The sequence below is a fragment of the Gigantopelta aegis genome, chromosome 10 (genome assembly GCF_016097555.1).
Source record: "Gigantopelta aegis isolate Gae_Host chromosome 10, Gae_host_genome, whole genome shotgun sequence".
In the NCBI taxonomy this organism is placed as follows: Eukaryota; Metazoa; Mollusca; class Gastropoda; order Neomphalida; family Peltospiridae; genus Gigantopelta; species Gigantopelta aegis.
In genome coordinates, this window is record NC_054708.1 from 41,097,555 (window position 1) to 41,113,801 (window position 16,247).

The 16,247-nt window shown below is 37.8% G+C and overlaps 1 protein-coding gene and 1 non-coding gene across 2 annotated transcripts in view; one reads left to right on the forward strand and one right to left on the reverse strand.

The window, feature by feature from the left end:
• The window catches only part of LOC121383628, a 4,482-nt gene extending 684 nt beyond the window's left edge, over positions 1-3,798 (reverse strand). The window contains exons 1-2 of the mRNA XM_041513720.1: positions 3,249-3,798; positions 2,481-2,870 (exon numbers count right to left, since the gene is read on the reverse strand). Coding sequence (XP_041369654.1) covers positions 2,481-2,870; positions 3,249-3,798 — 940 coding nt within the window. The remainder of the gene's footprint in view (positions 1-2,480; positions 2,871-3,248) is intronic.
• Positions 3,799-13,681: 9,883 nt separating this feature from the next.
• On the forward strand, positions 13,682-13,753 carry Trnaa-cgc. The gene has a single exon. It is a non-coding gene; the product is annotated as a tRNA-Ala (tRNA).
• The last annotated feature ends 2,494 nt before the right edge of the window (positions 13,754-16,247 follow it).

Sequence of the window (16,247 nt, forward strand, 5' to 3'; positions counted from 1 at the left end):
TTATTATAGCATTTGACAATATTAAACCAGACTACAGCCGTTAAGTTAGCATAAGCGTACGAGACAGAGGGCAAGGGGAGGGGGGGGGGCAATGATAGAGATATTCGGGGGAAATGTGCTCTTTTTAACATGTATTTCCATCATTCTACCTTCAAAATTAATTGTTATCCATGTAAAAATGCATAGTGAACCCTATATATATATATATATATATATATATATATATATATATATATATATATATATATATAGCTATTTGGTAGTAATGCCAATATGAATAAATGTTGTTATTCAGATTCGGGCATTTTCGTTTAATTCGGGCAAAAACCAGCCTGTCCGCCTACAGAAATGTGAGCCCGTACGCCAATGTAAGTTAGTCATTATAAACAAGTAAATTTCTTTCCGGTTTTACATGCAAGTAACTAGCTTGAAGGTCCTCATGTCATAGGGTTTTACGTGCACGTTCAGAACAAGCTGTTGTAGCGCACCCCTCAACCACTATCCTGTTTATATGTGATGAACACATAAAGACGACTATGCTAGAGGACCATCGAGCTAGTAACAAAGTCAATAAAATCATAGAAAGAGTAATTTTAAAAGGTGTTAAACATGTTTAAAAGAGGTTTCGTTCGTACCTCTCAAATGTCCCATCCGATGTCCGGTGCTGTGTTTATTTTGGTCATTGTCTGGTTAAATATCATTTAATTGTTCATGTTTCACCATTTTAATATTTATTTCGGCATTGGAAACTTGCTTATTCTGAGCATGGGTCTACTGGTGTAATCTTAGAATGAACATAGAATAACAAAGACAAATGTTTTTATTTTATTTTCACAACATTGAGCTGATTGGTTTTATGAATGGCACTCGTCATATACCATCGAATTGTTCTTGCATGCATAAGGGACAGTCCATCAATATCGATGTGCTTCACAATCCAAACAATGTTCGGAAGGGTGGGGAGGGGATAAAAGCCATGTTCGGATTGCTTTTCAGGTAAAACATCAGTCCATCGAAGGTCAATGTTTCGTACACATTATATCAATGTTTTTATGTTAGGATTAGGGGGGGGGGGGGGGGGGGGGGGGGGTCAAACCCAATCCTAACATTGTTAGGATTATGAAAACCATTGACATTTATGGACCGTCCCTAAGGAATAGTGTAAAACAACAAGACATCAAATCAGGCCCGTAGCCAGCATGTTTAGCGAGGGAGATCGAAATTTCATGTAGACGGAACTCATCCCCCCCAAAAAAATAAATATATATATATATATATATATATATATATATATATATATATATATATATATATATATATATAAAATCCCTTGCCAAACAATGTGATAACGCCGGTTACACTCGAGAATAATACACTAACTTTTGTTGCGAAATATACTTTAACAAATTGCATTAAGCTGTGGTATGCATGTAAAATGGCCTGGTCACAGAGCCACGACAAGAAACCGTTTGTTTTCAGTCGTACCAATATTTATAATAAATGATACATGGCAAAAATTTTAACAAATGTAAGCCTACTGGAACACATTGACTACTAATAAGCGGTTATTGGATGGCAAACGCACAGTTATATCGACACTTAGTCACAGATGAAATCCGCTATCGCCACATGGCTACTCTTTCCAAATAACAGCAAGGAATCTTTATGTGCACTTCCCACATCCCACAAACAGGATAGCACACACGACGTCCTTTGATGGATCAGTTATGGATCACTGTTTGGGACGGAAAATAATCAAACGGACCCACTGAGGAGGATCTAACCTTCAGCAAATGGAACCTGAGACAGACGTTCTTGCTACGTCCCGCTCCCTAACTTGCATAAGATCATACCATTTCCTTGTATAAATACGGAGTCCAGTTGCATTTTCCTCGGGTGCTGTTGGACGAATAATGTTGCAATCTCGTTCACATCTATATCTTGGTCATAATGAATCGTTAGGAGCGCCAAATTAGAAAGGCGCTCCTGTCCCATAGAAGCACGCATGTATGTATGTAGTCGCCGGATGGTGCTAAAGCTTCGCTCACACTCGCACGCAGTATTTAGCAGAACGAAGATATTAGGAAACACCGATGTATCACACGTGTTTGGGCCTGTGCGAGGGAGCTCGGTTTGTCTATAGCCGTCCTAAATTTATACCGCCATCGATCCAATTCCGTTGTCACAAGATGAGGCGTTGGCAAATCATCAACATACATCGCTATAGCTTATTTAACCATACCGCTGTAACTAATTTGGTGATTAAGGAGTCCAACGAGTAGCAAACCCGGCTACGTTATCTCGGTCATTTGGGGACAAGGACTTTTATATGTAAAATCCTATTTTTATTTTCATTTCAGCGGAACTCTCAATCCCAATCCCCCCCCCCCCCCCCCCCCCCCCCCTGCGGCTACGGGCCAGCAAATATACATATTCATAACTTTAACACACTGAAAACTGGCGACCCGTAATGTACCCACCTGCCTGCGTCCTGAAGATTTCATTAGCTGCCAGGTTCAAAGCTGTTCCGGTACATGTGTTGCCATAAAGGTGTTTCATGTTTTCCACCACTTGCCTCAGGTAGTCTGGGTTCTGGTTATCACTGAATCGATGGACGACAACCATCTGGTCCCGGCTAGCATACTGGACAATAGCAAGACGGTTGTTGGTCTTCAGAGATCCAAACCCTCCGCAGAACAGATTAATCATCAGTTTAATACCCTTCAGCATGTATTCGAATGCCTCATTCTTAATGCTGCCAGAGGAGTCGAGGATGAGCAGGATGTCACGTGGTTTAGACTCATTCCGACAATTTCCCGCCAGAAAACAATTCTGGATGAAGCCCCCAACAGATGTTGAATTCGAAAAGGCTGAAAAATAACACATACTTTCAAAACTATATGGAGACGTTCATAAAGAAAGAAATATTATATTACACAATTATATACATTCTTGTTAATGTATATATATATATATATATCAATTAAATGCACCTGTTGTATCAACTAAGTACTATTATTTAATTTAAATAAGATTTTATGAAATTATTCATACAGTATACATTTATAGGTATTTTGGTACATTTATTATGTTGTTCTTGCATGTAGTGTTTGTTGTGTTTATATATGCATAGTTCTGTCCAAAAACGTGTTCTATGCAAATTAATATATTCTTCTTGTTATTTTATTTGTAGCGAGCTAACAAAATAGCAGTAATAGATAAAACTATTTCATAGTTCATTGTTCTACCAGTTATGAAAGGCATGAGTTCAATAATCTGGACGAGGTCGTCTGGCGGAGGACACCCACATCCATTCTTCAAGATCTTCCGTTCTCTGCGAATATTACCGAAACCATACGGACCCTCCCACTTTGACCACTGGCCCACAACACATGGCGCTTCATCTTCAAAAAGCAGATCTTGCGGGTCAATGTCAAAATTTGAGTTGCCTGTTCCAGCATCAGTAAACATCGGGTTCTTACAGATGTTGCTGGCATCAACGAGTGCAGTGGGGTCCACAAACGAGTCTTCGATAATCATCTGAGTGAAAAAGGTTTTAAGACCAAACAGTTTTTCGGAATATCTATTCTTCAGTTGTTTAAATTTATTCACAAGCTCTGCGTTCACATCTTTACAGGTACGTTTCGTCTGTGTGGCCAAAACTCCCACCCGAATTTGGGATCCCTTTGTAGCAGAGGCAGTTGGATTATTGGGATCAAATATTCTTGATCCTGGAATCGAGTAGGTGTATGCCACAGAGGCAAGCACGAGAAGAACGGCAGTTGTCAGACGAACCATGTTGAGTCTGGAAAAAAAGAGAACTAAATAAAGACTACAGTCGGGAATGTGTATCGAAAAATGTTGCACTCCATTATTTTGGGCTAGGACATTCTTCAATATGTATATCGTATACTACTTTTCTAAACGTTTTTGTGAAAAAACAATAATAGAATGGAAAATCCATGATGTCTCTCAAGAAATGCAAAAAAAAAAAACCCACATTAATAATAATAAACCAGTCAATATAAATATGGTTTTAATCGTGGGAAAAAACATTTGTCTCACCTTACAAAATCACACTTCCTATAGTATTTTGTAATGCATTACATAACCCTACTCCCTGTAGAGAACAGTGTCCGAGCTGTCCTTCACCAAATCGTCAAATGCGAATTAAAGCTGAGTTTGCCGAATTTATCGCATTATTAAATCTCCCGAAAGCTAATTAAAAATTAACATTAATACAATTTTGTAAATAGCCTTACCTTTGTTTTATTTCATTTGACAAACTAAAACGTGAATTTAGCTACAGATTTTCTTATCAAATTAGCCAAACTACTAAAGGTGGATGAGGCACATTAGATAATTATTGGCTAGTGGACGGCAATCGTGTCCCTCATTCTTTTCTGTTTACCGTATTTTGATTTTCTTTTTTAGTGTCACATTTATGGATATAATGGTCTGAGGTTTAAAACCATTGGTGAAAGTATTAAAGAGTAACGGATATTAGGGTCAGATTCATGGGCGTGAACAATGAGATGAACTCTCCTACCAAATCTATTTTATGAAAACCATCCTTGAATATAATGATAGGTTCGAAAATCAACTGGGAAAGCTTTAAGTTCCAAATAACTACTTTACATTTTCCTAGAGTCAGATCGATGGGCCTGAGAAGTGTAAATTTGAACTTTTAGACAATCATACCAAAATATAAAAGTCATCCTCGAAAAGAATCAAGAGGTATTTTTTATTCGTACCATCTCAAAATCTGGGCTTACTTTCCATAAGTAAAAATAATATAAACATTTGGTAATTTTTACATATAGTCTTAGTCATTTTTTCCATTAGTATCCCGGGGTGACGGTCTTTTATAAGCACCATCCCACAGAGAGGATAGTACAAATCACGGCCTTAGATATACCAGTCGTGGAACACTGGCTGGAACAAGAAATAACCCAATGGTTCCACCGACGGGGATTGATCCCAGACTGACCGCATATCAAGCGAGCGCTTTTCCACTTGGCTACGTCCAGCTCGTATACATGCATGGATGTTAAAGCAAAATGGATTCATCACAAAATAAACCGAATATGACCAAGAAACAAGTGATTATATATGAACTATTAATTACAGCTTTAATCGAACTTAACCCAGCTTTAAACAAAGTGGGGAAAATGTTATTATTTTGACTCGTATTGTGTATTGTGCATTCAAGCCGTAAAAATAGGTGATCATGCTTTCTTTCTTTTTTAATTGTTAAATTAAATAACCGACGTCTTCGTTGTCTTTGATTAAAATAATTATTTTTACCCTCCCCCCAAAAAAAAAACAACAACAAAAAAAACAAAAACAAAAACAAACAACAACACCCAAATATTTGTTTTGTTTAATATCACAACTAGAGCATATTGATTCACTAATCATGGGCTATTGGATTTTTAACATTTGGTAATTTTGACATGTAGTCCTAGAGAGAAAATCTGCTACATTTTTTTTCTGTTAGCAGCACAATCCTACAGACAGGGTAGCACATACCACAACCTTTGATATACCAGTCGTGGTGCACTGTCTGGTACAAGAAATAGCTATAGCCCAATAGGCCCACTGACGGGGATCGATCTTAGACCGATCACGCAATAGGTGAGCGCTTCACCACTAGACTACGTCCCGCCCCGGTCTCCTTTCAGGTCCATCTGTTGTTTAGCCGTTCAGAAAGCACATACATCTTTCAGGTTCATCTGTTGTTTAGCCGTTCAGAAAGCACATACATCTTTCAGGTCCATCTGTTGTTTAGCCGTTCAGAAAGCACATACATCTTTCAGGTTTATCTGTTGTTTAGCCGTTCAGAAAGCACATACATCTTTCAGGTCCAGGTCCATCTGTTGTTTAGCCGTTCAGAAAGCACATACATCTTTCAGGTTTATCTGTTGTTTAGCCGTTCAGAAAGCACATACATCTTTCAGGTTCATCTGTTGTTTAGCCGTTCAGAAAGCACATACATCTTTCAGGTCCATCTGTTGTTTAGCCGTTCAGAAAGCACATACATCTTTTAGGTTCATCTGTTGTTTAGCCGTTCAGAAAGCACATACATCTTTCAGGTCCATCTGTTGTTTAGCCGTTCAGAAAGCACATACATCTTTCAGGTGCTGTCCAACTCCAGGGGCGGGGTTTAACTCAGTCGCTCGCGTATTCGCTTGAGTTGCTTGCGTCGCAGGACCTCGGTGGATGCATTCAATTGATTGTTTTTTCTCGTTCCAACCAGTGCACCACAACTGGTCAAAGCCCGTGGCATGTGCTTGTGTATGTGGGAAAGGGCATATAAAAGATGCCTTGCTTCATTAGAAAAAATGTAGCGGGTTTTCTCTGATGACTACGTTTCAGAATTGCCAAATGTTTGACATCCAATAGCCGATGATTAATTAATCAATGTGCTGTAGTGGTGTCATTAAACAAACCAATCTTTGTCCAACCTCACATCCCAGTTCTTGAAAACTGAACTATATGTGTAATGGACTGCTCAGAAGAAAATCAGAACAGTCGATACAAACAGAACTTTAATTAATTAAGTTAGGAATTAATTTGTTTCTATTATTTTTAAATTATTAGCATGTTATTAGGAATGTTGTTAATTGTTATTCGCCATCATTAACAATATAGCATTCGTCTGACAACCCTGCATACATATTTTAATATTAAACATCTCTGCCACTTTTACCAATACTTATTTTCGGTTCTTGAAATATGTTGTAAGCATTATATTTTACTATCACAAAGTAATTTGAAAATATAGTTGACAATCACTAACATTGTTTTTGAATGTAAACATAAACATGTTAACATTTGTAGTGATATTGTGAGACATAAAATTGGAAAAATAAACAACCTGTAAAATTACTCGGCTCAAATATTACTCGACATTGAACTTACCCTGTTTCGAATCAGCATACACGCAAGTCTACCGACTGTTTACAAGCGAGTATTTATAGAAGAAAGAACGCAGCTAGAGAAGTGGGTGTTCTTATAGCGAATATTGGGCGGGCGGTAAGACTTGTTCGTTTTACATGCAAAAAAGTAGATACACTTTAAAGCATGTCCACAAATTACGTCAAGTCCGTGTCAACAATGAGATCTTTCAAACTCTTTTTACTTGTTCACGTTTTTTCCCTCTTCGTGTTTCTAAAAGTCACGAGGTTTTTTGGGGGGAGTGTTCGCGACGTCAGTTAAAATAAGCAAATCAGTTGACGGCGTCACATTTCAAGCAAAAGTCTAAGATTTTAGATAATACTTAAAGATTTCTAAAGCTGTCCGGAATTTCAAACAAAAAGAATGAAATGACCGACCTGTCCTTTATTTACTGTAGTCAAACGCGATGGGAGTGGAAGATACCTTAAACAAACGGGTGAAGTTGTTACAAGTCTTTTACTTGACAAAACTATTAACTTACAGGCCCTGGGTTCACGACGTATTTGCAAATAAGGATTAGGTTCAATTTGGCGGCGAAAGGAAAGCGAAAGAGATCTTAATTAGTTCGGGTGTATCTGGGATATAGACTCTGTGGATTTCGTGCACTCATATATTTTGAAAGAAATGCAATGACATGCATAATTTACTGCAGGGTCAATAAAGTGACTACTTAACACCTTTAATTAAAGTCCTGTTGTAAACTCCCTTTTAACATGTTAAATACACGACTTTAACCTAAATTAAAGAGGAATTTGTTATCAAGAATACTAGCACTTAATAAAACATACCATAATGTTTCTTCTGTCTATTTTATTCATTATTATTTACTCTGTCATTGATTATTTACTAGTATTTGAACTGACTAAAACATTAGTCATGAAAATTATTTCAATAACAATGAATCAGCTATTCTAAACCATTATTTTTATTTGGCAGTAAATAGAACTGGCATTCTCTTGAAGTATTAAAAAGTATTAATTAAGTTAGCACTACATACATAATATGCAATTATGGAGTAAATGAATCAATGAACGACACCCCAGTACGAAAGACACATCTTCTATCGGGTGTTAAACAAAGGTACGTGACGAGTAAACCGTTGTCATAGGATGAATGAATGGAAGACACGATGTCACATACCAGCAACATAATCAGACCATAGAACAGTGTAAGGAGCTGTGTTACACAAACCAATATTGCACTGAACTATCCACATAAAACGAAAAATATATTTGAAAACATCACAAATGCTTAGGAAGAAACTTGAATGTTCAAATATTTTAAATTTAAAAGTGTACTTTAGGTTGAAAGCTTAATCAATAATTTTAAATATAGTCCTAAAATTAAAAACCTTAAAATTACACGAATGCAAATGAGCTACATTTAGTTAGTAATAGTTACATGTTTACAACTTCGGATTGTGCTTTTTTCATCTTTTTGTTTTTCATTCTTCTATACTTATACTTTTCTTTTCTTTTTCGGTCGCTTTTTCGGTCCCTTCTTTTACGTTCTTTCTCTCTTTGTTATTATTGCATTGAATATATGTGTATTTAAATAACATCATCTATTGGAATGCCCTAGACAACGTCTTCTGTTTTGTGATATGTTTATCAATGTTTTTCTTCAAATAAATGTTAACACTATTTAACAAGTTACCTAATGAAGTGTAACTTAAGGCGACATAGTTCACATGTTTTTAAGAAGACTTTTTTTTTCTTTTCTTTTTTTATCATTGACGTCATTGTTGAGTAGGCCCAAAGCGTGTAAGTATTCGTACAGACATAATATGTGAAAAAGAATAAACGAATTAAGAAAAAGGAATGTATGATTAACCCACCCCCAAACATTTAAACCACTACCACCAAACTCTAATTCTGGTGAAGTTTTGCGACACTTGACTCACATGGCCTGCGGAGGTGTTTTAAAGTGAGATGGAGTAGGGTAGAGTGGGATGGGAGAACATCGTTAGTGCGATGATCCGGAGATATAAATGTGAGAGCCCGAAGGGCCTGAACTTGATATGGGGGAGGTTCGGGGCATACTCTCTCAGAAAATAATTTAACTTCAGTTTAAATACATTACAAGCCTTCTGAGCACAATAAAATATGGAAAAAGTGGGGGCCCGTTCCGAATCTCCTAAAATAGAGTGACAGAAGAAACCAGCCGCCTGCACTCTTTACTGCGTGTTAAATTGATGTTATACTAATGCACCTGTTGCTGTAGCCCGAGTACTCTGACTGTAAGAGAGCTAGACGGACATTTGGACATAAACACGCTCTCATTACAGTCAGAGACCAACCTATGTATATTTTTGGCAATTCCTGACTACCAAACGGTAGGCAAAGATTCCCGCTCTAATACCAAATGTGGATTATTTTGTATCAGTTAACTCGAAAATGATCGATGTAAAGGTATTTGACGTCAAACATAGGATTGTTGTGGTATTAGAGCGGGAATCTTTGCCTACCGTTTGGTAGTCAGGAATTGCCAAAAAAATACATAGGTTGGTCTCTGACTGTAATGAGAGCGTGTTTATGTCCAAATGTCCGTCTAGCTCTCTTACAGTCAGAGTACTCGGGCTACTGTTGCTGCTAACCTTTAGTCCGAGTACTCTGCAGTACGTTTCAATTAACGTTTCAATTAATACAAAGCCATACATGTAGTAATTCGATTATATGTTAAAGCGGCATTATCCGGAATATTTTTATTATTTAAGCATATAGAACAGAAAATCCAATTACGTTTGGTGCATATATGACGCCGCAATCGCATTGGTTTCACTACGCTGGCTTATCCAGGTCAAAAACAAAGCCAGTATTTTGAAAGTGGGACACTTTTGACGAGCTCGTACCGATCTCGGTTTTCATTGTCTTATCACAAGTATAGAATTCCGCAACAAGAGGTTACGTGAGATTTCGCAATTGTTTAACAGATTTAACTGCCTTGATCGAAGGGTCGTCTCATATCTCCAAAACATATTTATATCCATAGAGGTATGGTACAACGCCTTTCCAGGGGTCGGTGGGTGGAGGATTTGCCTTGAACTTTTGACAATGCCAGCTGTTGGCATATGCGTTACATGTAAGGGGGTGTTACTAATTACGTAACGCTCTAGGGGTAGAAGAAGAGGGTACTGTGTTCTATTTACATAAATTTTTTCAAGACTATATGTTATTTTTATTCATTACTTAGACCTAAAAAGGTGTTTTTTGGAAATGCGCGGTCAGTCTAAGATCGATCCTCATCGGCGGGTATATAAAAGACCATGGTATGTGATATCCTGCCTGTGGAATGGTACATATAAACGATCCCTTGCTAAAAAAACAAATGTAGCGGGTTTCAAAGGCGCGTGTGCAGGGATTTCAGCGGGGTTGGGGTTATAGACTGTGTTGAGCGAAGTTTATATGGGGCCATGCTCCCCCCCCCCAAAAAAAAAAAAATACATTTCAAATTTTTTTAAGCTTGGGCAAGTAAGGGTCTCGACCTCCAATACCCTCCCCTGCACATGCATCCGATTCCTCTCTAAGATTATATGTCGAAATTACCAAATGTTAGACATCCAACAGCAGATGGAAGGAAGGATAGGATATGTTTTATTTAACGACGCACTCAACACATTTTATTTACGGTTGTATGGGGTCGGATGATTATTAAATCAATGTGCTTTATCTTTGATGTCGTTAACCTCCCCCCCCACCCCCTAACTTTACCCTTTCCAAACGAAATAATATTTATTTGAATTTGTCGATTTTAAAACGTAAAATTAAGAAGTGAAAACGTTCATTGTCTACTTTAGTATATTTTATTTTTAAAATATATACATGATTAATGTGTTACTAGTACCGGTATACAAACTAAACTTTGAAAGTTCTACTAACACTTTATAAAATATCAATTCTGAAATAGGAAGGTACGACTGTCGATAATACGTTGTCAAGATCAAACCTGTTTTAACTAAAGACTCTCGTACAGCGCAAGATTTCTCTTTTAATTTTTTGAGACGAACCCTACAATTTGAAATCGGCAAACGCACGTGTTAACTGAAACTGACAACAGGCTGTCGTTTGTGCTTTGCCGAACTATGGCGGCACAGGCGACGAATCAAGCGTATACGTTTGACGATATCCGTTCATAGCGAACACACACGACTTTTTTTTTTTTAAAGACCGGCCTCGGTGGCGTCGTGGTTAGGCCATCGGTCTACAGGCTGGTAGGTACTGGGTTCGGATCCCAGTCGATGCATTTGATTTTTAATCCAGATACCGACTCCAAACCCTGAGTGAGTGCTCCGCAAGGCTCAATGGGTAGGTATAAACACTTGCACCGACCAGTACTCCATAACTGGTTCAACAAAGGCCATGGTTGGTACTATCCTGCCTGTGCGAAGCGCAAATAAAAGATCCCTTGCTGCCTGTCGTAAAAGAGTAGCCTATGTGGCGACAGCGGGTTTCCTCTAAAAAAACAGTGTCAGAATGACCATATGTTTGACGTTCAATAGTGGTAATTATACATAGTTGAAAAAGGCATTTAAAATATTGCGTTTATCAGCATTAATTTGTAATGATGAATTTTACTTGTTTCCATTTTTGCGGGAGTATGTGGGAGCGGGTGGGTGAGAAGGAGGATCCCCCGAACTCCCAAAGAAAACTGTACAAATCTCAATCAGTGAGCTCCGTGAGCTCACCCTCTCCATATCTTCAGTACACGTTTACCGTGCTTGTATATACCTTTCTTTTTTCTTTTAGATTATTTATTTCATGAATTTCCACATTTATAGATCACACTATATATCCATGTGGCGTGACTATACAGCGGATTAATAATTACATGGACATATAGTAGTAGTAGTAGTAGTAGTAGTAGTAGTAGTAGTAGTAGTAGTAGTAGTAGTAGTAGTAGTAGTAGTAGTAGTAGTAGTAGTAGTAGTAATAATAATAATAATAATAATAATAACTTACACCAACAAGTCATAGACAGTCCAATGATGCTCTGCATTTGGACAATTCATGAAGAAGAATAAAAATATCAATAATCAAGACAGGAGGACAGGAGAAAAAGAGGGGAGGAAGGATAAAGAGGAGGAAAGAATAGTTTCGATCCGAATGATGATGTTTCAAATGTGTAAGATAAGCATACCTAGTACTTGTGTTATTTGACGAAATACAATGGATTTGAAAAAAAAAAATGAAAAAAAAAAAGAAAAGAAAGAAAGTGGAGAAATAACTAAATGACTAAAGTCGTAAATTATTCCATTCACTTGCAAACTGATCTTCTTTTCCTGACAATATATATATATATTTTTTAATTTTCTTTGATACTTTTGTAATAGAGAAGCTTAAATTTAATGACCTCCTATTTGTAAATAATAATAATATAACAATTTTTATTTATAACTTCTAGTTTGGGGTTACATAACGATGTATTACAAATTATTTTCAAGAGGCTTTAATCAGAATTTTTGGTTTAGTAAAATTTGACAAGCCTACTTAAATATGTAAATAGTCGTGCTCATTTCAAAACAATAGCAGTCTTATTGAGCGCACTTACGACACCATTGCCATTTTGGCTACTTTTTGGCAAAAATCAGCTAGAACTGTCTACTGGACGGTCCAGTACTGTTTCTAATAAACTTCTGAATATTTCGTAGTGCTATTTTTTGTTACCTTCAAACTGTGTTTGTTCGTTCATTCATTTCTTAATAATCCTGTTACCTACAGGTAAAGAACCCCTGGGGTCATCCTGTTACACTTTATTATATTTACAACTTCAATAAAATTTTGAGAATTATTTGTATATTTATAACTATAAATGTCTAATTTGGACAAAAATAGCGTTACGTAATATCTGAACGGCTCCTAACAAGTGAAGAATAAATGTTCTAACGATTTCGCTTCATTAGAACAAAAAGTAGGCTACGCAAATTATTTGATTGTATGCATAGCCACGTATTTTATATTGATATATAAATTATATTAATATTTTATATTCACACACACACACACACATACACACTATATATATATATATATATATATATATATTTTCCGGGGGTGAGGATGGAGGTGGGGAAGACATGTCGGCGCGCGCACGCGCGCACACACACACACACACACACACACACACACACACACACACACACACACACACATACATATATATATAGTGTGTGTGTGTGTGTGTGTGTGTGTGTGTGTGTGTGTGTGTGTGTGCGCGTGCGCGCGTGCACGCGCCGACATGTCTTCCCCACCTCCATCCTCACCCCCGGAAAATTGATGCGGATGCCCATGAAATAGCCTAACACTAACAGCCTACACGTGTCAGCAAGAGTGGGTCACACTTCTCATAGTCATTTGCATGTTAAATCTCGTAAATAACCGTTCTTTGTTTTAGCCTATAAACGTTTTTGTGTTTCAATTAAATATCAAGTGGTATTGACTATCCTTTCTTCTCATCTACTCCCCACTTCAAAAGTTACACGTTGAAACGAGTTGTTTTTGTTGCAACAGCGCAACCAATTTATAATTGAATATCTACGGTAGAAGACTTCCGACACTATACCAGGTTATGGCATGTTTGTGCTAAGTGTTATAAACTGGTGAAACACACAATCAAATAAGCTTAATAACACAATTTTATGTCTTTATTTCTTCAACACATCTTCAAAGTAAAATATTTCAATTTCAGATAATATACCCTTAATTGAAAACCATGTTTATTGACTGGGGATGTAGCTCAGTGGTAGAGCGTTCGCTTCGCATGTGAAAGGCCCCGGGTTCGATCCCCGGCATCTCCATAATTTTTTTGTTTTTGTGAGCATAATTCAAAATTTAAAAGTTAAAGTTTTGTTTTGTTTAACGACATCACTATCTAGAGCACATTTATTACTCATCGGCTATTGAATATATGGTAATTCAGGGCCGTACCCTGACCAAAATCCATGGGGTGGGGGGGCACTAAATTTTATAAATAATTTTTAACATACTATAAAGATTAAACATTTCTATGCTATTACTGGAGATATATAAAAAAAAAAAAGGACAAGATTCTCAGGGGGGGGCAGCTGCCCCCCCTGCTCCCCCCCGGAGGGTACGGCCCTGTAATTGTGACAGTCTTATTAAGAGAGGAAATCCCCTACATTTTTCCATTAGCCGTAAGGGATCTTTTATCCATTAGCAGCAAGGAATCTTTTATATGCACCACCCTACAGACATGATAGCACATATCACAGCTGTCGTGGAGGCTGGAACGAGATAGGTCTACAACCCGATGGGCCCACCGACGGGGATCGATCCTAGACCGACCGCGCATCAAGCGTGCGCTGCGCCGTAAACATTAAAATTAATTCTTACGATCAAGTCATATGTAATCTCCCGTTTTAATATAGCTTTAATGTTCATTGACCTAACTAATAACTTAAAAATATAAATGTAACATTTGAGCATGAAGAAACAAATATAACTAGCTCAATTGGTAGAACGCTGTCCTGTATGTGGGTAATGAATTTAAAAGGAGGCGCGTTTGCAGGAAATTGTGCATGGGACATTTGGACACTTAGCTCTCTTACCGTCAGAGTACTCGGGCTAGGTGCACGTGGGTCCAGTGTTGTGAACGACGTTTTTAATTGCGGGGTGGGTGTGGCGGGGGAAGAGTTTCCCCCAAAATACATTGAACAAATAAAATTCGTTTGGAGCAAGGGGAAGGTCCACCCCACTCCACCCTCCGCGAAAAGATCTCTTAATTGCTGCTAATGGAAACATTTAGCGTGTTTCCTTTGAAGACTATTTACCAAATTACCAAATGTTTGACATCCAACAGCCGGTGATTAATTAATGTGCCTACTCTCTCTCTCCCGCAGTACGATCCATCCTATGCAGTCATCAGTGTCGGGGGTGGGGGTGGAGGCATCAAATGTATGTATGTATGTATGTATTTTTATATTTTGAATATCTTTATTGTATGTATATCGGGTTTTGACGTAAACATACATATATTCAATGACGCACTGGCACAGGGGATATTAAAATCCTTTATTGCCTTCACAAATTTCCTCATGCCATTACCGAGACCCGAACCTGTGGCACCCAATCGCCCGCAATTGTTGGGCCGGAACGCTACCACTCAGACCAACTACGTTCCACATGTATGTATGTATATATGTATCCATGTATAAAATTTAATAATTTAAAAGAAAAACCCAAAAGTTTGATTTCGGGTGGGGGCATGACCCTCGCCCTCCTCCCCTGCCTACGCCACTGAGTTCTCCGCAGACAACATGAAGCGACAACCGTTCCACCAGTCTCATCTAGACGTAAACCTTAGTCAGACTTAATTTCATGGGGGTTACGTTTATTTTTTGTAAATAGACTTTGGCAGCCCGTCAAAATTTGCTAATACACCTAAATTTCTTTTAGCAGAGCAATTAAATTCTATTTTTGGCTTTAAATTATATCCATGAGTAGACTTCCGCAAGATTTTAAAAAGTTATTATTTTTTTTTGTAATTAAAAAAAAAAAATTGGTGGGGGGGGGGGGGGGGGGGGTTAGATTTTAGGTTCTAGACCTAGTTTTAGGCCCACCACCACCTTACGCGTCACAGACACATGATTGTCAGGTTAACTATAGTCAGTGTAATCTATTTCCACCGACGGCCTCGGTGGCGTTGTGGTTAGCCATCGGTCTACAGGTTGGTAGGTTCTGGGTTCGGATCTCAGTCGAGGCATGTTTTTTTAAAATCCAGATACGACTCCAAACCCTGAGTGAGTGCTCCGCAAGGCTCAATGGGTAGGTGTAAACCACTTGCACTGACCAGTGATCCATAACTGGTTCAACAAAGGTCATGGTTTGTGCTATCCTGCCTGTGGGAAGCGCAAATAAAAATCCCTTGCTGCCTGTCGTAAAAGAGTAGCCTATGTGGCAACAGCGGGTTTCCTCTCCAAAGCTGTGTGGTCCTTAACCATATGTCTGACGCCATATAACCGTAAATAAAATGTGTTGAGTGCGTCGTTAAAATAAAACATTTCTTTCTTTCTATTTCCACAGTGTTGTTTTTTATTGGCTATATGACACTGGTCATCACCTAGGAGCAGCCAGTCGTATATGTCTTGAAATTGTTAACCAAAAATAATGCATGGTGTTCTCACCAACGGGTGTGTAAGAAACATCAATATAAAAATTCAGGAATTAAATAAAAACACAGTGTAAAGAACTATGTATAAATTGGATATAGGAACGTTAATAAAATTAAGACTCGGAATTCTTGTTGTTTCTGCTTAGTTCTCGTTGTTTCTG